Consider the following 22,931-nt stretch of genomic DNA (forward strand, 5'->3'; position numbering starts at 1 on the left):
GAAAACTACTTAAATGTCCTAGTTCTTCAAAGCCCTGTCGACGAAAAAGGGCGGAGAACTATATTACCCAGAATACATGTAAGCGGAAACACAAAGTAAATTTTAGTCACGTGACAACGCATCACGTGTTCTCCCCTCTGCTGCTTTTTACTAAGTGACGAACGGCTGTGTGTCATTCTGTGTCCGCAGGATAAACAACAAAGGTACAGTGAGTGTTTTAATGGTTCTTACACTTTTATTATTATACATTATTATCTGTGGGATAATTGTAATGTAAACTAGTGCATTTTGCAACCTTATTGAAACGACATTTAACGATTACAAACCGAAATTGATGTTCGTGACTGTAGGACGTCTGTACACTCAGTTTTTGGTTCGTGAAATTATTTATTTATTTTTACAGCAGTGTAGTTTTTGTTAAATTTAAACTTACATTTTTATTGAATTTAAGGTTCCCTTAAAGGTAGTTGTTTACGTGTCTTGGGGGAGGAACGGACGACAGGCTGTGATTAGAGCACTTCCGTTCACGACATTGGTGAACTGCTTTAGATAAAGGTGTGTGTGCGTGCGTGCGCGCGTGCACGTGTATAGATGGGTTTTTTTTTTACATTCCTACATCGTCAGGTATCGTTGCTTCCACCAAAATAAGTGATAACATTTCATAACTGAGCCCCGTTGAAGTAAACAGTATTATCGTTAACTTCTCTGTAACGACGAGTCACTACGTGGGAACCTCTGGGCCAAATGCACTTTTCACCACAGAGCAGAATGGTACTGATGACGTCAGAGCTCCTCATCATTGACCTTAAATGTGTGTGAATTTTGTAGCAGTTTTTTAAACCTGTTTTTCACCGGCGTTCGGACCAACACTGGTGACTCGTGCTCAATGGCACGATGAGAAGGTGTAGAATATTCTGGTGAACGCGACTTGTGTTGAGGTTTCAACCTCTGGTCAGTGGCCCGGCTGTGTCAGAGCAGCCTGACTGAGATAAGGACAGTCAGCCAGTCTACAACTGACAGTCTGACTAACACAACAGTCGGGTGGATTGTTCTGAACTGTAGACTGATGAATATTGTTGAGGACAACGACTGGACTTATTTTAGGAAGACTGAGACTGTTGGACATTTTTATAGACATATTTGTTTAGATTAATAATCCCATCATTTGTAATTTTCACAAATAAAAAACATCTGAGAAACACTGACCTCTACCTGCTGTTGTTAACCTTTCATTTCCAACATCAAAAAAATGTCACATTGACTTATCTAGATTACTCATGGTTAATTATTATAAATTAACATTTTAATTAATCAGATTAAATGTTTTAACATTTAATATATATTTAAATACATGGGTTGAGTTGACTGATCAAATCTTCTTTCATTTCAGACCCTGAACCATCTTTAAACAGACATTGGTTGAAACTAAATGGAAAGAGTCAAACTCTTCTGACTGTCCCTGGGCTGAAGACACTGGATTTAAAACCACAGCGCCACCTACGGGAGAACTTCCCCTTCAACTCAGACCCGCAGGCTGAGCCGCGGCCTGTGGACTCATGGCCATCAACGCTAATGTGGAGGACTGGGCTGGAGTCGGGAGCAGTGACTCTGGAGAAAGAGCCAGGCTCCTGCAGAGCCCCAGTGTGGACTCTGTAGACCTCCGAGACATGGACAGGAAAAGGACCGGGGGGGTCTCGTCAACGAGCGCCGTCTTCATCGTAGTCAATGCGGCATTGGGAGCAGGACTGCTCAATTTCCCTGCAGCCTTCAGTATGGCAGGAGGCGTTACTGCAGGAGTGATGCTGCAGATGGTGAGGACATGGACAGACTGTCCACAGACTGTCCACAGACTGTCCATGGAAGTCAAGGAAGACTTAAATAAATACAGTATCAATACTTGTAACTCATGGAAAGTAACAATGTTGGAGGCCTGATACCGAGTCATAATTATTACTAGGGATGTCGGATATTAACTTTTTGCCGATATCTGATATGCCGATATTGTTAAAACACTCAATTTCCGATTCCGATATCAACCAATGCCGATGTAGGCCTGTAATATTTATTTATTGATCTGTACAAACCACTGAATGAGTATGATATTAATTAAATAAGCACTTTTATGTACATCCGTTTTTCCAAAACTATTTTTGTGCACACATCATTTGGCGAAACTCAGGCGTTGTGTTATTGGGTTTTCATTATTGGAGGAAAAACCAATAACGATTCTTACAGATATTACAATATTATGCTGATATCGGCCGATAATATCAGTTCTGGGTCACAGCCCAGGTTCTTCAATCACTTCCTGTAATTGTTACTGAACACAGTGATTCAAGACAAGACTTTTCTTTTTAGTTTGTGTTTTTGGTCAACTGAAATATAGTGTGAACCTTTCTGTGTTTTGTCTTTCAGTTCATGCTGATCTTCATCATCAGTGGGCTGGTGATTCTGGGCTATTGTTCCCAGGTTAGTCTGACTTCACTACGTCTCTCACTCCCTGTAAACCTGGAACTTTACCTCCGTTTTTCCAAGTTGGTATTTGAAGATGAGTTTGTCAAAGTATCTCAGTTCTCTGTTCTGTCTTGGCTCAGAAGTGTGTGTGTGTGTGTGTGTGTGTGTCACACTGCTGACTAATGGAAATCCAACCGACCATCTACAGTAAACTGATACACAGTGTTTATATGTATAGTCCAGACTTTGACTTAACTTAATAACAACAGCTAAGGTTACTTAGTTAACCAATCACGTGGATGGCCTAAAAACCTTTGGCGTCAACAGTGACCTGAATTTAATATTGATTTGTTGATAAATTATTTCAGCAAAAACCCTCAAACTACACTCAATTGATTAAAATAATTGAATGTACTTATTCGCATAGTTGTCCAGAGTTAACCCCAGGTTAGTTGCAAATGTATTTAGTGTTTTATTTGTTGGAAATAAAACACTACATTTTTATGGTTTCATTTCTGTCAAAACAGGGAAGTTTTGAAAATTATCCTCCCGTCGTAACCGCAGAGCTGAGATTCAAACGAGACTCTCGGCTCCTCAAACTACAGCAACCAAACAACACTTGGTCTTTTTTTTATTTTGCAGAATATGCTGCTGTCGCTGCACTTAAACAAAAAACAAACCTGTCGTTCAGCACTTTTTTTTTTTATTTTGCAGAATAGGCTGCTGTCGCTGCACAAAAAACAAACCTGTCGTTCAGCACTATTTAAGACCAGCTGTGTTAAAGTGTCAGTGGAACATGGAGTTACGCAAAACAACACAGTTTTTACACCCACATGTCAAACTCTTAAAGAGCCGGGACAGAAGTCCAGGTTTTGACTAATTAACTTGTCAAATGACTTTCTTAACAGTGACAGTTAGCTGGTGCGGCGGCCCGACTGTAGGACGATGTCATCCAAAATCAAACATTTTCTGCTGATATATATCTATATATGTTTATGTATGTACAGTATATAAGTTTTTATATATTTATTCATGTATCTATATATATATATATTATTTATGTATATATATATTTTATATATGTACGTATGTATTTTATATATATGTATTTCATATATCTATATATGAATGTGTGTATATATGTATTTTATATATGTATCTATATATGTATGTATACGTATGTATTTTATATATATGTATTTCATATATCTATATATGAATGTGTGTATATATGTATTTTATATATGTTCTCTGTTCTTTCAGGCCTGTAATGATAACGATATACAGGGATGTATTTACAGTGAATTTATCGCTGTGTCCGTTCACCTTGTTTTTTTTTTTTTTGTTCTCTGTTCTTTCAGGCCTGTAATGAAAGCACTTATCAGGAAGTGGTCCGAGCCACCTGTGGGAAAGTGACCGGAATCCTGTGTGAAGTGGCCATTGCTGTCTACACCTTTGGAACCTGCATTGCTTTCTTTATTGTCATTGGAGATCAGCTGGATCGCTGTGAGTACAATCACTCTGAGGCCACAAATATTCCACAGCTAGGTGCTAACGTTTGGTTTTGGTGGGCCGAGATCCACACATACACACGTGGAGTTGCACTGATCACGCACTCGATCGGCCATCTTTGGCAGCCGATTATTTGGATGATGGCCGACGATGTCGTGTGGGTGTTCAGTCTGGTGACACAGCAGAGATGGTTTTAAATTCCACTCCTGTCATTTGAGCTGCTGTGAGGCTGCAGTTGCAGTGATTAGCTTTTAACTGGAGTGCAGTGACATCAGCGACGAGGACAAAGAGCAGTGAAGACTCCACTCAGAGAACGTGTCAGTCATGTGATGGGCTTCTAACATGCTGACAGTGTAGGAATCTCTACTCCATCTGTGCCATGGAGTAGACTCACTGACCTTTAATCTTCCACAAATGGACATCACGTGACCTCAGTGAACCACTTCCTGTATTTATACATCAGCACAAAAGATTTGATTCACGCCCATCTTTCTTCTTCTAACGTTCACTCTCTGTTTGTCTTCCTGTCTTGAGTTTTTTTCTTCTGAGTTTTTTCTAGGGATGTCCCATATTAACTTTTTGCCGATATACAATTTGCCGATATTGTCCAAACATTCTGATACCGATATATTCAGCCGTTTGCCCCCAAAACTGAGGTAAACGTCTCAGGACCCTACATGTGATTCCAGCATATTTGGTGTTGTCAGATTGTCATAACCGGAGGAACAACCAATAACAGTCTTACTGGTATAACATAATTATGATAATATTGGCCGACTGATATAAACGGACATCCCTAGTTGTTTCCCTTTTTCGTGGTCTCCATGTGTTCATTTTGTGTATTGCAGTGATCGCGGTCGTGACACACCCCACAGACGGCACAATCTGGTACACGGACCGCAAGTTTACCATCGTTGTTACTGCGATCCTGATTATTCTGCCTCTGTCGTTTCCTAAGGAGATCGGCTTTCAGAAATATGCAAGGTACGAACGCGGGTCCAGTCTCGGCTAATCGTTATTCGTTTGATCAAGTTGGAGAAAACATAAAATATAATCGTCAGTTAAATTTCTGCTGTTCTTTTTTTCCCAGTGCACTGAGTGTGATGGGAACATGGTACGTGACAGTGGTGATCATCATAAAATACATCTGGCCGGACAAAGAGGTGACCCCAGGGTTCGTCCCCACCAGGTGAGACACCAACCTTTGTTTATGAGGTTTTTAAAATTGGCGTCACATCCTTGTCCAGATAAACGCTGCTGATGATTATTTCTCTGTTCGTCACCGATGCAAATAAACTAGAGATGTCTAATAATATCGGCCGACCGGCCCGGTATTAGCATAATTATGTAATATCTGTAAGATTCATTGTCGGTTTTTGATTGGATAAAGAAAAATGTGATAACGCAATGCCTGGGTTTTGACTGGACGACATCAACATCATAACGTCACTGCGTTCTTTACTCCGGGTCACTGTAGTAGCTCGTAGAAAATATTCTGCTTAACACCACTGTATATTTAACAACTCTGAGAGGTCATGTGACGTAGTGTGTTGTGAGGGAGTTCTAAACATAAGGAAGGAGGACGAAGAATGTGTTTGTTTTGAATCACAGCTGTTGAGACTCAGACTCTAACGTTACTGTCACTTTGTCCTAGTTCTGCCTCCTGGACGGCGGTCTTCAACGCCATGCCCACCATATGCTTTGGCTTCCAGGTATTTTTCTTCTTCTTTTATTTTTACCAACTTCAGATCAGGCCGCACATGTAGTCAATTTGGGCGCCATCTCCTGGTAGGAACTATGCTGTGAGCCCTAAACCAAATGCATCAATTAATAAACAATAATTTGTCTGGAAAAAAACAAACAAAAAAGGGAAAAGAAAATTTGCTTAAAAAAAATCATTTTTTAAAATATTATTACGTTTTTAATTGTTTTCATGCAGAACTCAAGGTCTGTCATTGGTTGTTGTGTGGTTAAGGGGGAGGGAGACACTGAACGATGACCACAGTCGACTCTGATCATCACAGACACATTGTTCCTCCAGTGACAGAGTGATGAGTCGGCGTTTTGTCTTATCTGTGTTTGCAGTGTCATGTCAGCTGTGTTCCTGTGTTCAACAGCATGAGGAGGAAGGAGATCAAACCGTGGGGCGTGGTGGTCACCTTCAGCATGATCATCTGCCTCTTCGTTTACACAGGAACAGGTCCTGTCTGTGTCTGTGTGTGTGTGTGTGTGTGTGTGACTGATAACCTATCACACACACATTAAAACACTGTGTTTGATAACACACTGTGTTGTTGTTGATTGGCTGTCCTTCTGATTCTGATCATCTGAATTCCTGTCCTTTTGATTCTCATCTCAGGCATCTGTGGCTTCCTGACCTTTGGCTCCAATGTCAATCAGGATGTGCTGATGTCATATCCTCCCAATGACATCGCTGTAGCCATTGCCAGGGCTTTTATCGTCATCTGTGTCGTCACCTCCTACCCCATCCTACACTTCTGTGGCAGGTGACGATGATGAAAACTGTCTCTGTCTTTCTTTTCAGACTCCAGGAACTTTCTGGAACTCTCAACAGATTTTCTTAAATCCACCTCCTCATTCCTGCGTCTCCTCTTCCTGTCATCCTAGGGCGGTTATCGAGGGACTGTGGCTGCGTTTCCAGGGCGAGCAGGTGGAGGTGTGTGTGCGCCGTGAGAGGAGCAGGAGAATTCTGCAGACCCTGATCTGGTTCGTCGTCACCCTGGTCCTGGCCCTCTTCATCCCAGACATCGGACGTGTCATCTCCCTGATTGGAGGACTGGCCGCCTGTTTCATCTTCATCTTCCCAGGTGAACTGGAACTTTGTGGTCAGCCACTAGAGGTCTCTCTGTCACAGCTCAGTGTTTTATTTTTGTTATTTTTTTTAACTTCACAGGTTTGTGTCTGATGCAAGCAAAACTTTCAGAGACCGACAACAGATCTCTCAGGTGAGACCCCCCAGTGTTCTGATGAGCCCCAGCTGTTACTGTTTGATTGTATATATATATATACACATGTATGTATATATATACACAATATATATGTATGTATGTGTGTGTATGTATGTATATGTATGTCCTGTGTGTATAAATGTATTTATTTATCTGTATGTATAAATGCATGTATATGTGTATGTGTATATACAGTATATTATTATATTTTAGATCTATTTATATATTTATATGACCCCAATACATGGTCACTCCACCCACCACGGCTTCTCTCACACTATTTCTTCTGCTTTCTCTTACCCAGTTGGCACGGAATGTTAGTCTTTGGCATCGCCATGGTAACAATCGGTGCTTTTATCTTCGGTTTAACCACCACCAACTCCATCTATCAGGACATTGTGAGCTAATGTGAACAGAGCCGCTCTGCCATGTGCTGCTGTTATGAACCTTTGGACACAGACACGGTGGAGACGCCGCTCATGTCTCTTAATTTAAAGAATTAAAAAAAATGGAGATGGAAATCCAACGTCCGGCATGTTTACGTCCACGCTGGTGTGACTGCAACTTCCTGGAATCTCTTCACTTTGTTCAGTGACTCCAGACATGTTGCCTTTTATTGTTTTTATTTGTTTTAAATTGCACATTTTTATCCTTCAGTAAATCAGGAATTTATTTACAGCGTAATGTTTTAAATGAAAATATTCTTTTTGTTTTGTACTTTTTTGAGATTGTGTCGTTGATGTCCACCTCTGATGATCAACTGTACTGTGGATTATTCCTCTGATGAATCTCGTTCATGTTTCTCGTTACTGATTTCTGGTTAAAGAAAGGCTAAAAAAAGGTTTGGGGAAAAATAGCTGTGTATGAAGTGTCACTAGATGGCAGCATTGCAGCTCAATTAATCAATCTATTTTAATAATCAGGGGATTGTATGCAGAATGCTGGTGCCAGCAACTCATAGAGTGGTTTGTATCAGGCCTATATCAGTATTGGTTGATTTCAGAATCAGAAATTAAGTGCTAGGACAATATCGGACATTCCTACTTAATTGTCATTTTTAATCATTACAGCTGGACACTTCTTCAACCATACTAGTCGGTACTTCGTAATTCTGGTACTCATTAGATGTCACTCAGAGTTAAACCTGGAACTGTCAGGTCTTACGTTTGCATATTATTATTACTTGATCATGTTTGTGGAAGAGAACAGCCATAGTGGCGTTGTGCCGACACCCAAGTGTGGACAGTGTTTCAGATGAACAATCTCTCCACAGTCAGGAAGTAAGAACTGACTTTTATAGGCCGGGGTTTCTGGGAGAACGAATGTCGACAGGATGGGAAGGAAGGAACGTGGAGAGTTTTATGGTTTATAATTGTATTGATTGTCATTTTAACCAATGAGTTTTGAATCTGACCAAAGTCTGTGTTGATTTGACTGTGTTCGGGGGTGAATTGTGTTTCTTTACATAACTGCAGCAGGATGGGCTCACCGAAGCCAAGGAAAGTGTAACTAATGAATAGTAAATACCTGCACAATTAAACAAAACACTACAGTTTAATAAAACGCTCTCTCTGCTGTCAGTTTTAGCCAAAGTTGAGGTCCTGTGTGGAAACGTTTCGTTTGTCTTCGGTTGACAGGATTATCTGCAATAAGTATATTTACTTACAGGATAGGGGACAAAGGGATTTTTAATACATATAAGCTATAGTCAAATATGAAGTACACAGTGAGACAGATCATCTGTGGAACTGGTTCATGTTTCGTCCAATCATGTTTGAGTATTCTTAAGCATAAACTTTTTTTCAATCACTTTTCCATGTGTGTTTGTGGAAGGATTGGTTTCTTCCAAAACACTAACCCTTGAACTTGGAAGTATTGTTGGAGGCTGAAGGGTTTTTTTTTTTTTTAATGAATTCCTTCTTGCTCTTGTTCCTTCTTTGGTTCTGTGAAAAGGTGCTGGAGTTCCGTTCCTCATTTGTCAATATTTTCTCTCTTTATATAAAACTGTATGTAACTGTCATCTCGCAGTAATCACAGAGTGGCAGGTTGTAACCGATATGTTTTAGGGAAACACCCAAGATGTCAAAGCATGTCAGTTGTCAATTCATACGTTGAAAAACAACTCAATAAAAGACACTTGACTTATTGAAATCATGCAGTTTACAATCTGGGGTTTGTATTTACAAAATTTTAGTCATTCAACTTGTTAAATTATAATTATTTTGTGAGCTTTTAGTATTTAGCTTTCGAGCCCTGGCCTGTAGGTGGTGCTGAGTACGCCTCACTGCATAATCTAGAAAACTTCACAAGTACGCCTTGGCTCACTGCATAATCTAGAAAACTTCACAAACTTTTTCTACAGAAGTCAGGAAAACGTCTACGGTGAGTGCTCATCACATACCACCACATATGAGGTAAAGGACGCCATTGGGGACACGGGGTGACTTTACTTGTTAGCGGTGTTTTACTGTTTGTCAGTGTTTGGTGGTGAGCTAGCACGCCGCATGTTAGCAATTAGGAAATTACCGCTGATTTAGTGGCGCGCTTCAATGTATCGAACTTGAAGCCCTCAGTAATTTAGTGGTTTGTTAGCGATGGGTTTGCCCGTAGGAAATTCGGTTGTTTCTGTATTTGGGTTTAGTCGGACAAAACAGAACCTGCGCTAACAGTAGAGAAATAAAGGTTTTATACAGTTATTTGTCAAGTAGCTTTGCTTTACAGTTGTAGTAAAGTTTTACAGAAACAATACAGAAAACACAAAGTACTGAAAGAAAATTACGTTAATACTGACGACATGAACATTTTAAGTTATTTTCCTTTTTTGAATTAATTTCCCTGAGAATCATCCTAGAAGCAGGAGTTGATTGCTGATCCAGCGCAGAGAGCAGCGTTAGCTAAATGTCTTTAGTATGACCCGCTTGTGATGAATGACTGGAACATGTGAAAAGCTGGACCAGGAGCCCATTGGGGAACCATGTGACCTGCACCCTGAAAAACAAGTGTTTATTAAGTAATGTCAGGACTGAACCCAATACCGGGCAGACTTAAATAAATAAATAAACAAATGTACTGATGATACCTTTATAGTCATGAAGGTTATGTTTCCAAACTGTTGGTAGAAACCTGCAACCTGGTCTTCATGGATCCAATGCTGGTACCTTGTAGTTGCCTAAGGAGAAAAATGACAATAAGGTACGGTAATCTGAACTATTCTATTGAATCATTTTAAGGTGTTAGTTAGGATCAGCTGTGTTACCTAATATTACAGTAATGTACACAATACTGTGAAGTATCACAGATTAAAAGTAGTGGAATAAGCCATGTGTTAAGTACTGTGGTTCTCAAACTAAGACTACCGATGACACTTGGGCTCCATCTAGTGGGGCCATTGGGTTTAGGTCACTTGGAGTCATTTAGCAGAAAAATGCAGCTTTGTTGTTAAGTCTGTCCCAGTGGTTTCAGTCCTGAGGTTTGGTTTCAGTGCGGCTACAGCTAATAATAGGGCTCAAAATCTGTGCAGCTGCATTTCATTGTTAGTGAGAAAATAAGGTCGCCACCTCCTGGTCGCAGCTGCATTTCATTGTTAGTCCTACTGAGAAAATAAGGTCGCCACCTCCTGGTTAAGGTTCTCCACAAACCACTGGTCTCCCAGGAAGTTGCAGGCCATGTCGGTGTCTCCGTTGTAGACAAGGGCCCGTAAACCCAGAGACAGGAGCTTCAGATACGCTTCCCTCATTGTTGGGTACACGATGGTGTAGTTGTCACCAACTGTGTCACTGCAATACAGAATCACTCATGTCTCAGACTGTTGGAGGCATTTGTGTAACTGGTGAATTTAACTGTGCCATACCTGCAGATGTCCCATGGTGGCAGTGTGTCTGGGATGTGCAGAGCTTTTCTCACTTCACGTTGGTTTAGCCAGTTCCTCTGTGCTGTGCTGTTTATACAGGGAGGGACTACACCCAGTGACATGGTTGACTTGACTCTGCCTGTGAACTACAGGAAGGAGACGGTTACTGCAGAGGCAGCGGACAGTGTCCATGTCCAACTAGAGTTGGTCACGGGGCCTTTAGAGGAGAAAAAACAAACGGAAAATTAAAGAGAAAAATCAACACTCACTTTGCGACTGTGTTCATTTTTCCTGTAGTTTTTGAACAGGTGACTCATGGCTCTCTTGTAGGCTGGATGATACCTGTTACCACCCTCACAATCCAAATACAGGGAGTATTCATTCAGACCACTTTCATACACAAAATGGAAGGCCTCGGACACCTGAAGAGGAAGTGGAAAATGTACATACATTAATTTGGTCTAAAAATCTCTTTATGACTGTATAGAAAATTGAACAATTTACTATATTTTGACAGGTCTTTGAGCTGGAGTTGTAAAAGACACAGGCCCCCTGTTGGCAGCAGTGACTGTTCAGATCACGCCACAGCCTACAAAAATAAAAAAATTACAAACTCCGATGAACACTAGTGGGCACCAAACAATTTAATCTTTACAAAACAGCCTTTGGACCCGTTGCACTTTAGTAAAGACTTGTCTTGTTTTTATTTACCATTTACCACACCAGTCACAATGGTTCATGGACTCCTAACCAGAGGGTGGCAGTAAAGTACCTTAAGTTTGTTGATGATGCATTGAGTGATTTTAGCACAAAAGCCTGATAAGGCGTGACAAGTTGGTAAGTTTTTTTTTGTTGTTTACCAGGTACGGTAATGCTAGCTCAGATGTGATTGTTTACAAATTGTGATGTATGTGGAGTTTTCCTTTTGTAGTACTTTAAGTCTACAGTACTATTAGCACAGACAACTGAACTAATGTTAGATCTACAGTATCACCTAAGTGTAGAACATGTTGCCGTTAGCACAGACAACTGAACTAATGTTAGCTACAATAGTCTTGTTAAAGAGACCAGGGCTAATGTTAGCTACACCAGTCCTGTTACAAACACCAGAGCTAAAATTAGCTACAATGTTATAGCTAATGAGCTAATGTTAGCTACACCCTTCCTGGTACAGACACTAGTGCTAACATTGTCACAAAGTTAAACAGGATTCAAAGCGTGGCTCACTCTTCTCCAAAGAGGCCGTGGTAGTATCCAAAGTAGATCACCGACTGGTCATTGTAAGCAAAACTGGTGATACCGTTTCCCACAGCAAAGCCCTGTAAACAAAAAACATCAACAAACCGTTGTTCAAACCGTTGGCTCTACAAAAGGTTTGCAAGAATTTGTTTAACCTTTAAGTTCATTTTGACAGGTCCGGTGGCAACAAGCAAGCTCAGCATCGGTGCGTAGATTCCACCGTAGCTTTCTCCAAAGATGAAGAGTTCGTTTTGAGTCATGTTGGGAAACTTTGAGAAAAAACTCTGCAGGGCATTGTAGTTATTATTGGCTACCTGAAAGACAAACATATGAAGCAAACATTTCTAACTTGAGCTGTCCGTCAAGTACTATTTAGTCTGTAGATATCTGACCAACATTAAGCAACACAGTTGGACTTCAGTAACAAGAACAATCTCTGTTGCTACTTAGCATCTGTTTCTAGTTGTACCTCTGGACCACAACAGGCAATGTTTCTGCAGTCTCCCTACGATCCCCACCCCCACCACCTCATGTACCTAAAGGGTACAGTTAGTAAAAAGGGGAAATCCTTGTAGTATTTGATTAAACAGTTGAGAATCATCAACTCACCAGATTATCGTTGGTTGTGTAGTTGCCATCATCGGAGTAGGAATATCCCACTCCTGCAGGAGATTCCAGATACAGCACGTTAGCAATCTTGTTCCAGCTGAATGGGTTCTGGTACAACGTAGCTCCATTGTCATTCACCTGAAAAGTCAAGGCAACATTGATTGCTTGTATGATATCTATAGTACCTCAGGTGGTATACACTGTATACACAGTGACTGTGCTTACATGAAATGGTCCGTTTTCTGACAGGAAACCATCCAGGGAGCTGCAGCCTGGGCCTCCGTTCAGCCAGAGCACCAGAGGATCCTTGTCTGGGTCTCTCTGAGATGTTACAAACCTGAGGGGATCAGAAAGTTTTTGTTTAATTGCTCCGTAACAACCAAAACCAAATTAATTAAAGGTACCAGAATATATCAGACATTTTAAAATCTAAAATATCGTTCAAACACACTTCTCTTACCAGTAATGGAAGAACTTCCCAGGTCCAGCCTTTAGGTATCCAGACCACTGCTTATAGTTTGGTGTGAACCCCATACCGGGCAAGTGTGTGACCCTATCAGGGGCATAATCAGCCCGGCAAACGGACAGCTGCAACTGCCACACTGCGAAAACACACAGCACCAATTTACCTAAGAACATGGCCGAACAGTCAAAAACAAAATCACAATAAAACGTAAGAAGACAGAAACAAGAGTGCGTCAGTTCTCCACACAACTGTCCTGTGTGTGAGCAGAAGGAAGCGAGCTGGTGCGTCACATGACTGTTACTGCAGATCACGTGTCCAGTAGCAGCGGCGAATAAATTTGGTGAACATTTAGGTTCTATACATTTTAATGCATAAATACATATGCCTTTTTTATTTTGACTCAAGTTATTGTATGTATGTACGGTTAGCTATCCCCTATCTTTACTTGCATTTCATTTACGACACTTTGTCTTTTAATTTGAAAGGGACGTATTTACGACTACCGGAAATAAAGTGGGAGGGAGATACGAACTCAAGAAATTGGAATGACTTTGTAAACACCGGCTACTCGTCCAGATTAAACCTCGGATTTTCGTTACATTTTTGAATGAATTTGATTCACGATTTAATTCATACCGAGAAAGCAGCGCGAACAGCAACTCTGAGCAGCGGTTGGTGCAAATAACAAGGTCAACGGGACATTTGAACGTCTGAAGTAGTTGTGTGTCAAGTTTGCCTGTATGAAAAATCATAATTTTAGTTAAACTATGAGGTAATTTAAGCGATAACATTTTATTTTGTTAATACGCTGTAATTCCTAAAACTTTAATTACAATTCAGTCGTTGACAAAATAGTTGTTGTCTATTTTCAATAGTCTGCGTGTAAGTGGTGTAACTTACAGCTTTATTAGTCTATAGCAAACTACATTTAAGACAAAGTTTGTTGATTCAGTTGTGGTGGTTCAGGTCGAGCTAACCACAAGGTAATCTAGGTAGTTTAAGCAAAAGGTAGATAATTTAACCCACTGAAAATGATGCAAGTTTTGCTAAGACCATTAGCATCTGTTGGTTTCACTGTTGGTCAAACTGATGGTATTTTTGAGCGTGGTGCATGGAGTAACTGGGTTAGGAACTAATCTTTAAACTGTACAGTTAGAGCTATTTCAACAACAGTTCAAGGTGGACAGAAAACTCAAACTGTAAATAAAAAGTGGTTTCTAATAGATGTGTAAATTTAGAATGCTAAGTATGCTTAGTTATTGAAGTCACATATCCATTTTTAAACATCTTTATTGAGTTGAACATAAATCTATTAACTCTTTCAACAGCTTTCTAAAAAGTTCAGTTCTGTTTGTGTCTCATCGCAGCATGGACCTTGGATGTAACTCATACCATCAACAGAAGTGCAGGAAAGGGAAGAGCCTTCATTTGCTGACCCGTAGATTTGTCGAGTTGATTCAAGAATCCGAGGAAGGAGTGCTCGACCTTAACCAGGTAGACGGAGGTGGACGAACAAAAACATTAGGATTTATGTACAAACAGAGCTCATTCTCAGTGAGAGAATACTGAGAACAAATACTACTAAAATACTTGTAGTATTCGAAGACTTCCAGGTCAAGATTCAAGGGTTTATTTGTCATCAATTGTTTTAATTATTTTTTCAGTGTCATTGACTCACAGATCAGTGAAATTTTGGAAATTCATGATGTCAAAATAAAGTGTTTCACGTTGTTTAGGCCGCCAGTACCCTGGCTGTGGATCAGAAACGAAGAATCTACGACATCACCAACGTGTTGGACGGCGCCGGTTTGATTGTAAAAGTATCCAAAAGTCATGTGAAGTGGATGTAAGTCTTTCCCTTCGAGTTGTGTTGTTTTCACGCTTCTCTCACTGTCTGGATCCAAACCTCTGACAAAAATAACACGATGGGTTTTTTTTTCTAAATAAGTGGTGACGTGTCGGAAGCTAAGGTGTCAGGCACCAGAGTGGAACAGTTGAAGTCTGAGCTGGAGAACTTGGAGCAGATGGAGCTCATGTTGGACCAGCAGATACTGTGGGTGGAGCAGAGCATCCAGGAGACGAAGGACAACTGCAACAAATATCCTTTTGATTCACGTTTCGTCCATCGAGGCATTGTGGGCATGAGTTTTCCACAGTTATATTTTCATTTAGTTTAGTTCAATACAGGACTGATGGAGCAGCTGCACAAAATGAAGAGAATGAAGTGGAAGTGGCTGCTGCTGCTGCAGTTTTATCACCTACTGTGTTATCTAGGTTTTTTTCCCCTCTATTACAAGTTGAACCTTCACTCATGTAAACTCTGACCTATTTGAACCATGAAGATATCTGCAACTGCTATAATGGTATGTACAATACATATACATACATATACATACATACTTTTGTCAGAACAGGACAGTCTGTGTGTGTATATATATATATATACATACAGTTTATATATATGTATATATATATTATATTATATTTTAACAACACATACACATGCTTATAAATGTTTTCTGTGAGGCTCAGGTAAATGTTTGACCTTTAACCTTCAGTTCAGTTTACGTCTCCTCAGGTCACACACACCTGGTGGTCCGCGCGCCGTCTGGTACATCTGTAGATGTTCCAATTCCCAAAGCTGTGAGTCTTTATCTGGTGCTACAGTCTTCACCTGCCTTCACAGTACATGAAGTACAGTACAGGTCACATGACCTCCACTGTTGTCGTCTGTCTTTGTGGTAGAGCATGGACAGCCCTGTGATGTATCAGATTTACATCAGAAGCTCCTGGGGACCAATAGATGTTCAGCTGCTCAACAGACCCCCCGACCGCTCTGCCCCCGTTGTCCTGCATTTCCCGCCTCCTGAAGAAATGCTACATGAAGCCAAGTTAGCCTCAGAAGGTGGCGCCACAACTAGTCAAACTCTTGCTGATAATGGACACTGTAGTCAGTCAGGACAGAGTGAAGCAGCTGTAACTAATGCGCCGTCCAACAGAATGGACTCAACACTATGTGAGTGTTTTTATTTCTCACAGTTGTGAACATTTGTTATTGACAGAATTTGATTTTTTTTGTGTGTGTTTTATTTTAATTTGTGGCATTTTTAATTTGAACTTCTGTGTACCAGAGGGGTTATGGGTTCCAGGCTAGATGATGTCCCCCTGATGAAGGGACAAGCTGATTTAGTTTTTTTTAGTTCTGCAATAACTCGGCTCTACCTCATGGTGGCGCCAGAGGCAAAGACAGCAGGTACTAAAGTATCATTCATGTCTGGGTGAACCTTGAAGTTATTCAGTGGTAAAAAAATACTTCGGTTAAAGTAACAAATACACAGAGTTATGTAAGTTACTGTGTGTTCAACATTTTAGTGTGAATAGAAAGAAAATATTCATAATTTTTTATTTTACTTCCTGTTCCTGGTAGGCGCTGTTGGGGAGCCACGTCGGTAAACCCTGGACAGGTCACATGACCATTTGACTAGATTTACAATAATTTCCTTTCTTTAATTTCTCTTTTCCAGTACAAAGTTTATCAAAGGAACTGAGGAACCGACTGGAGCCTTCTGAAGGTGGGGTGGACTTCCTGTTGTTAAATCTTCTCCTCCACCTCTTCCATTTCACCTCCTTTTTTTTCTTCTCCTTCTCCTTTACTTGACCTTCCTTCCTCGTCTCCACCCTGTCCTCTCACTCCTGATCGTGTGTGTTCTCTCCTGTGTCTGCAGACATAAACAGAGCAGACATACTCACCAAGATCGTCTCCTCTAGAGGTGAGTCCACTGGAGGTGTTTGGTCTTCTGTCCTCGTCCAGTCCACTGGTGCTTCACCTGTGAATGTCTGTCCTCCTCAGGCTTCTCCTCCCTCCTCCATGTTCCTGTGGCTCAGTCTGGAGGTGACTGTGGTCAGACCCTGGAGGACGGTGAAGTCTCCCGTGACGTCATTGACTGACCGCTCGCCCTGGTGTTGGACTTTGAACGACCATTTTAAAGCTGTTTATTTTTAATAAAGACAGACAAGTGGAGATGAAGGGACTAAGTGACTTCATTCACACAGACAAGTATTCACACTCCCATTCACACCCACGGGCGGTTCATTCACCTAATGCTCCATGTTTCAGTCTCAGGGAGGAGACTGGAGGAGACACTCCAACCCATTGTTCCACTTCTTCTACATGGTCTGTGGGTTTGAATCAAACACTTCTGGAGAGATCTGGTTTTAACTCTGGTATTGGGTCGTTTTCATTTTCACTGTCCTCTGTTCTAACATAGAGACCTTTCTGAATCCACACTAAGCGTTCCAGTCAGCACCACAGCCTTTATCAGCCGATTTCTCCACTGCCGTGACTCTGTTTTCAGCAGAGTGAGAAGGAACATAAGGTTTGGATCCAGTTTCTTGCTGAATATTCCAGTGGTGAATCGAGCCCCGCTGCACTGAGTGATCACTGTTCCCTGTGGTATCAATAATACAGGAGGAAGTTATTGTCCCTGCGCAGGCCTGGGTTTCATACAGCCAAGGCCGACGGGGGGAGGAGGGGGGAGGTCCTTTCACTCAACCCTCTTGGGTTTCACAGCCCACAGACAGTGGTCTGACTCTGGAGGCACCGCTGCTGTGCCCTTGCATAGAGTTCAATTGATGCTGCCCCCCCCACCCTCACCCCCCCGTCACTGATGAATGTGTCGAGGCAGTGACAGCCTGCACAGTCCTGGGGCCAGACCTCCTCAGTAAGACTACACCCACAACAAAACCAGAGTCACATGAGTCCCAGCTGAGAGACGGCTCAATGGAGGATTAATAGGCGGGAGACAGAGCCGAGTCAGAGAACGGCCGGGATGTCGTGGATGTGATTCACATGATCCAGATTTTCACCTTGTTTCAGGGACGCTGACCTTCCTGTAGCCCAAACACGATGACAATGACCACAAACACCAGTGAATTATTGAACACTTAAATCTTAGCAGGTGAACGATGGATTTATTTGAGGGATTATACACTGTATATGTTTACGTTATACTCTCCTCACAGTAGAACATCAGCATAGCATAAACGCTAGCATAGTTTATGCTGCGTTTACGTAAATATATAATAAACAAAATACAAAATGTACCAAAAATGTGACTTAGCAATAAACTAGACTAGTTGTTTGGGTCTAGTTTTTATGTTTTATAAAAACTGTAAAGACATTAAATCATTAAAATTAAAGTTTTTGTTTTTGTGTAGACAGAAAACCGTGGAGACATGAAGCCGGGCTACTATCTGAACCCCACACGGAGCAGAGAAATTGTTGTTGTAAAAGAGCAGTGGGACAGAGAAAGGTGAGGTGGGAGGGGTGAGGAAGGACAGAGAGTGATGGTGAAACAGAGGTTACTCACAGACATCAGTTTGGAGTGAGGGGAGTGTAATGACACCGAGATGCTGGAATATTCTCCTGACGTACAGATCAAGGACATCACTGCGTTATAGCTGTCGGTGAGTTGTTCAAAAGTTTTCTTGACCTAAAAACTCTGTCACTGAGGTATTGAAGTGTTTATCAACAGATTTTTTTTTTAAATTTAATTTTGACTGACTTTTCCACAGTCCTGAGACGTACAAGATTAGGTTATTAGTATTCACACTAAATTGAATGGTTTTCATTGTCACCTAATCTGGTACATTACATTAAATTAATTTCAATTAAAAAGATTTTTTGTGGTCTGTTTTGAAACTTTTGCAACTTTTGTTTTCCATGATCATGATGAATTCAGATGTTCTGGCAACCACCAATAATTTTTGAATTGTGATAAAATGCTGATGCTGCCCCCTGTTGAAGCACGGTGATAAAAGTGATGCTGATGCTGCCCCCTGTTGAAGCACACTGTAACTACATCAGAAAAACATCATCTATGGAAACAGTTATAGCTCTAGTGTGTTTAGTTTATGCTTGTGCTTTTATTGCTGACTTTCTGCTTTTATAGCTCCAGTATGTTTATGTTTGTGCTTTTATTGCTGACTTTCTGCTTACTGATGTATTATCTACACAATTAGATGTTGGGGAATAATACTTTTTTATATTTAATGCAAATTTTAAAGACTTTAAATGAAAATTCTGTGAAATCTCATGCTTTTATTTTTAGACTTTAACAGTGAAACCGTGGAGGTTTTGTGAGTTAACTACTTCTCCAACACTTGTTTAGTAATCATTCAGTGAAAGTTGTAAGATGATGATGCCACCAGTCATTAAGATTTAATAGGCTCGCTCCTCCACGACACTTTACTCCCCCGGTCCATTCCATCACTTAAAGAAGGAAGACAACAACAACACGTCCCACTTCTCTTCCTTTCTCCTCAGCAGGTTGTAAAGATATGTGACGCGGCTGTGTGTGAAGAGGCTGGAGAACAGGCCGGACATGGCCACCTTCACTTTCACAACCTTAATTGTTTGTGCTGTTTTACTGGGACCTGGATGCCCCGAGAAAACAGGTGAGTGTCACACCAGAGCTTAACAAGAATCTTCTAAGTCTGTCGACATGTTCCAACAAACGTCTTCATCTCCGTCGTGATCTTTCAGAAAGTGGGAATCGAGACCAAAGAAATGCCTTTCTGAAGGAAATCCTGTCAAAATGGAGCAAAGGAGACGCTCCTCAAAAGGATCCTGAAGAAACAAGTCGGGATCAGTTAGTGCACCCGTGGGTGAGGAATATCATGGGGAGTCTGAAGTCGTTGGGTCTGTTCCCCAGCACCAGCCTCCCTTCACTGAACAAGCCAATCGACAGACACAGACTCTCGGGCTTTCTCTACAACATCTCACTTTATCTCCAAGAGATGGGAGCGGAGCTGGAGGAGGCGCCAACCGAGCCGGATGAGGAGCAGCTGTGGGAGAAGGTGCTGCAGTTCCTTCTCCAGCCAAAGGGGAACGGCGCAGCGAACCAGTGGAACGGCCGGGTACCTCCCCGGCCAAGCCTCAAAGTACAGGACTGGTTCCTGTCCCTCAGGGGGAGCCCTCACTGGGACTGGCTGCTGGGGCTGCTCCAGAGTCTGATCACGTTGTCTGAACGTCAGCCTCACAGACCCCTCATGACTCTGTTGTCTCAGAACTGGAGAACTGTGAGCGCCGTGCTGGAGGCTGGACTTCAAGCCTTGGTGAGTGGGACCTACGGCCAGGCCAGTGCTGGTCTGCAGGGCTTCATTTGTGCCCTGAAGGGCCAAAGCGACTGTACCTTCAACGTTAGCTGGCTCCAGCAGCTGCTGCGGTTGGTAGAATCACGCAACTGGAAGCCCGTGGTTAGCGTGCACCCTGTAGGACAAGGAGCTGCTCACAGTAAGGACTCCGGTGCGTTTGGACGTGTGAAGCCCTTCAGTATGCTGCCTGAGGCCATGAGGCAGGATGGGATAAAGAACACGTCTTTGGAAGAGGGAGTGGAATCTACAGATGATCCGGACTTTGTGCAAAATCTACTGTTGGACGCGTTATCTCGGTCAGGAGTGGGAGGAGAGCGTGGCGGCTACGTGGCCCAGAGAAACATGGCCCTGGTGCAGAGTTTGGATGGACTACGGAGGGGCCTCCTGCACAGGGTTGGGAGCTCTGTGTACAGTAACCTTAGACAGAAAGTTTCGCAAGTTACCATGGCGATGCTTGATGATGTCAGCAGCCTGGTGGATGTACCACAGTCCAGTGGTCAGGGCCGATGCTCAGAGGGTGAGTTTCAATGTTGTGTCAGATGGATTTTCATTGGTCAACTACATTCACAGATTAGTTACAGGTATTATATTCAGCATTTGAACACTTTCATGGCACTTTTCAAGAACTTTTCAAACGTTAGCTCTGGTGTCTGTACCAGGACTGTTGTAGCTAACGTTAGCTCTGGTGTCTGTATCAGGACTGTTGTAGCTAATGTTAGCTATATTGTCTTTGCTCTTATCTTATTAGCTTTATAAAATCAAAATAACTTTACATCACAGTACATTACGAACTTTGAGACAGTATGTTTAAGCAAATGTGCTGCATAGCTGTGACTTTAATTCAATAATAGAATACAAAAACGTTATTTTTGTCTAGTTTTATCCTTCAGCTTATTATTCAGTCCAGTCCGTCCTCCAGTCTGACCCTGGTTTCACCCCTGGGACGGAGTGACAGTGACTCACACTGCTTTAAAATCTTAATAGTCCTCCATGGTGATTGAAAACTGCTGTCATTAGCTCGGCTGACTTCTTTATCCGCTCAGTGATGCCAGTAACACTATATCACGGTCATTGTTGGCTCAGTCACCCGGTGGTGAGCTGCAGGAGCTGCAGTTCACTTTGATTTTCAGTTTCAGGAAAGGAAATGTTTCAATCTTATTAATCACAGAGCAGCTGTGGAATTAATCAAGATTAATCAACATTCCTGTATATGGAAAAAATCCCTTTTTAACTAAATATAGCTGGAACTGAAAAACCAACAACAGCAGGTAGAGGTCAGTGTTTCCCAACCGTTCTTAGTTGTGACTTTCAGATGATGGGATTATTAAGTTGGACAAATGTCCATAAAAGTGTCCAGCAGTCTGAGTGAAAATGTCTCTTCACAGAGTTGATGTATTTCAGTCATGACTGTTCATCTGGACGGTGTCTGGTAGAACGTGGTTCTTTCTAAACTTCAGTCAGGTCGTTGTCCTCAACAATACTAATCAGTCTACAGTCAGGCCGCTCTGACACACGCCAGGGCCGCTGACCAGAGGTTGATGCCTCAACAAACACATGCTGGGAGTTGATGATGGGATGTTAAGATCCAGGAGATTCTGTGAAACCGAAATACTTTCCTACAGCCTGTGTAAATAACGACATGTGTGTCAGCGGTATATTAAAGCAACAGTCAGTGAATGGACGGTGGACGTGTTGGATCTACAGTAGCGTTCTGCCCATGAGTTAAATTGTGTTCATTTGTATTTGATTAATTTGACAAATGAATTATCCTGATTGATTTATTGTCCTGTTTGTTTTGTCTCCTTGAAGGCGACCTGAGGAGGCTTATCCTATGGTGAGCAGACTACCAGATTAGCCCTGTCCCACAGTGAATTGATCATGAAAATACTCACATTTGTCCCATCTGTCCGTGCACATGTAGGGGGATAAGACACAACCTGACATGGAACACTCAGGCCTTAGGGATTAGCACTCAGGGTCTCCCAAACTCCTTACCATTCCTGTCCTGCCCGTCCACTGAGGGACACCAGCAGGGGTCGCAGCGAACAAAGGCCAAGGCATCTTCAAGGGCGGCCCATCCTTCACCAACAAGGTCCAAACAGAATCGTCTCCTCCTGCCTCACTTCTCTCTGCCACAGATGGAGAGAGCGGACCAGAACCAGGTCAAGGACCTGGACTTCTTCACCACGTCAGAAATCCTGGAAGCAGCATGTAACGAATCCATCCCAGGCCTGACAGGTGTGTCCAACTTCACCGTCTTCCTCTACTGCAAACTCTTTGAAGGGGAGAACCAGTCGGTCCGTCCTGCGGGGGGACAGATGGGACTCGACCTGCACGCCACCTGCTCTGACGCAGCCTGGTACCTGTCAGCAGCGGAGGACGACTTCCTGTGGCTCCACGTCTGCAGTGAATTCTTTGCACATGAATTTAACAACACGGTTTGTGCCAACTCCTCCTTCTGGCTGCAGAAAGCACAGCAGGTAATGGATTACTGTCTGTAATGGATTACTTTTGGTAATGGATTACTGTTGATTACAGATTACTGCTGGTAACGGATTACTGTTGCTAATAGATTATTAGTGGCATGGTGGTAGAATCAATCTAAATCAGTCTAAATGTAAATTTGTTTGACTAAAATAATTTTGATATTCTTCTTCTTCTTCTTCTTCTTCTTCTT

General features: G+C 42.0%; 4 protein-coding genes across 9 annotated transcripts in view; 3 read left to right on the forward strand and 1 right to left on the reverse strand.

Moving 5' to 3' along the window:
- Positions 1-58: 58 nt before the first annotated feature.
- Positions 59-9,089, forward strand: slc38a7 (solute carrier family 38 member 7). The gene is made up of 12 exons (XM_017032601.2): positions 59-203; positions 1,391-1,811; positions 2,416-2,469; positions 3,816-3,960; positions 4,815-4,950; positions 5,057-5,155; positions 5,621-5,678; positions 6,052-6,166; positions 6,326-6,473; positions 6,595-6,794; positions 6,881-6,932; positions 7,240-9,089. Exons 2-12 carry the CDS (start codon positions 1,557-1,559, stop codon positions 7,340-7,342), a joined length of 1,365 nt encoding a protein of 454 aa, XP_016888090.1. The 5' UTR covers positions 59-203; positions 1,391-1,556; the 3' UTR covers positions 7,343-9,089.
- A 154-nt stretch (positions 9,090-9,243) lies between these two features.
- LOC107988599 (transcription factor E2F5-like) lies at positions 9,244-17,120 on the forward strand. Of its 6 annotated transcripts, none has more exons than XM_017032605.2 (10): positions 9,244-9,317; positions 14,467-14,593; positions 14,836-14,945; positions 15,048-15,197; positions 15,419-15,462; positions 15,678-15,742; positions 15,845-16,115; positions 16,624-16,671; positions 16,825-16,869; positions 16,950-17,120. In XM_017032605.2, the coding sequence occupies exons 2-10, from the start codon at positions 14,468-14,470 to the stop codon at positions 17,045-17,047; spliced, it is 957 nt and encodes a 318-aa protein (XP_016888094.1). In that variant the 5' UTR covers positions 9,244-9,317; position 14,467; the 3' UTR covers positions 17,048-17,120. The 6 variants fall into 6 exon arrangements, with proteins under 6 accessions (XP_016888094.1, XP_016888093.1, XP_016888091.1 ...); XM_017032604.2 differs by lacking the exon at positions 9,244-9,317 and adding an exon at positions 13,352-13,439; XM_017032602.2 differs by lacking the exon at positions 9,244-9,317 and adding an exon at positions 13,474-13,871.
- On the reverse strand, positions 9,599-13,380 carry LOC103378882 (lysosomal protective protein). The gene is made up of 11 exons (XM_008310242.3): positions 13,094-13,380; positions 12,859-12,970; positions 12,634-12,771; positions 12,180-12,338; positions 12,013-12,104; positions 11,290-11,374; positions 11,055-11,207; positions 10,786-10,931; positions 10,549-10,711; positions 10,015-10,104; positions 9,599-9,923 (listed from the first exon to the last, which is right to left on the reverse strand). The coding sequence occupies exons 1-11, from the start codon at positions 13,270-13,272 to the stop codon at positions 9,840-9,842; spliced, it is 1,401 nt and encodes a 466-aa protein (XP_008308464.1). The 5' UTR covers positions 13,273-13,380; the 3' UTR covers positions 9,599-9,839.
- A 2,012-nt stretch (positions 17,121-19,132) lies between the features above and the next one.
- LOC103378885 (stereocilin) overlaps positions 19,133-22,931 on the forward strand; it is an 18,940-nt gene continuing 15,141 nt past the window's right edge. Inside the window, exons 1-4 of the mRNA XM_025055462.1 lie at positions 19,133-19,555; positions 19,644-20,771; positions 22,064-22,088; positions 22,176-22,734. Coding sequence (XP_024911230.1) covers positions 19,483-19,555; positions 19,644-20,771; positions 22,064-22,088; positions 22,176-22,734 — 1,785 coding nt within the window. The 5' untranslated portion in view covers positions 19,133-19,482. The remainder of the gene's footprint in view (positions 19,556-19,643; positions 20,772-22,063; positions 22,089-22,175; positions 22,735-22,931) is intronic.

The sequence above is a fragment of the Cynoglossus semilaevis genome, chromosome 5 (assembly GCF_000523025.1).
Source record: "Cynoglossus semilaevis isolate Cse_v1.0 chromosome 5, Cse_v1.0, whole genome shotgun sequence".
In the NCBI taxonomy this organism is placed as follows: Eukaryota; Metazoa; Chordata; class Actinopteri; order Pleuronectiformes; family Cynoglossidae; genus Cynoglossus; species Cynoglossus semilaevis.

What these genes read in the sequence shown, in the direction of transcription:
- slc38a7 (XM_017032601.2), top strand. Translation starts at nt 1,557, where the DNA reads ATGGCCATCAACGCTAATGTGGAGGACTGGGCTGGAGTCGGGAGCAGT. An exon ending in TTCTGGGCTATTGTTCCCAG is followed by an intron (nt 2,470 to 3,815) that starts GTTAGTCTGACT and finishes CTGTTCTTTCAG; the next exon opens with GCCTGTAATGAAAGCACTTA. An exon ending in CCAGGGTTCGTCCCCACCAG is followed by an intron (nt 5,156 to 5,620) that starts GTGAGACACCAA and finishes ACTTTGTCCTAG; the next exon opens with TTCTGCCTCCTGGACGGCGG.
- LOC103378882 (XM_008310242.3), bottom strand. Translation starts at nt 13,272, where the DNA reads ATGTTCTTAGGTAAATTGGTGCTGTGTGTTTTCGCAGTGTGGCAGTTG. An exon ending in CAAAGACCTGTCAAAATATA is followed by an intron (nt 11,208 to 11,289) that starts GTAAATTGTTCA and finishes CTTCCTCTTCAG; the next exon opens with GTGTCCGAGGCCTTCCATTT. An exon ending in TGGAGAACCTTAACCAGGAG is followed by an intron (nt 10,105 to 10,548) that starts GTGGCGACCTTA and finishes TTTTCTCCTTAG; the next exon opens with GCAACTACAAGGTACCAGCA.
- LOC107988599 (XM_017032602.2), top strand. An exon ending in CAGAATGGACTCAACACTAT is followed by an intron (nt 16,116 to 16,623) that starts GTGAGTGTTTTT and finishes TCTCTTTTCCAG; the next exon opens with TACAAAGTTTATCAAAGGAA. An exon ending in CAAGATCGTCTCCTCTAGAG is followed by an intron (nt 16,870 to 16,949) that starts GTGAGTCCACTG and finishes TGTCCTCCTCAG; the next exon opens with GCTTCTCCTCCCTCCTCCAT.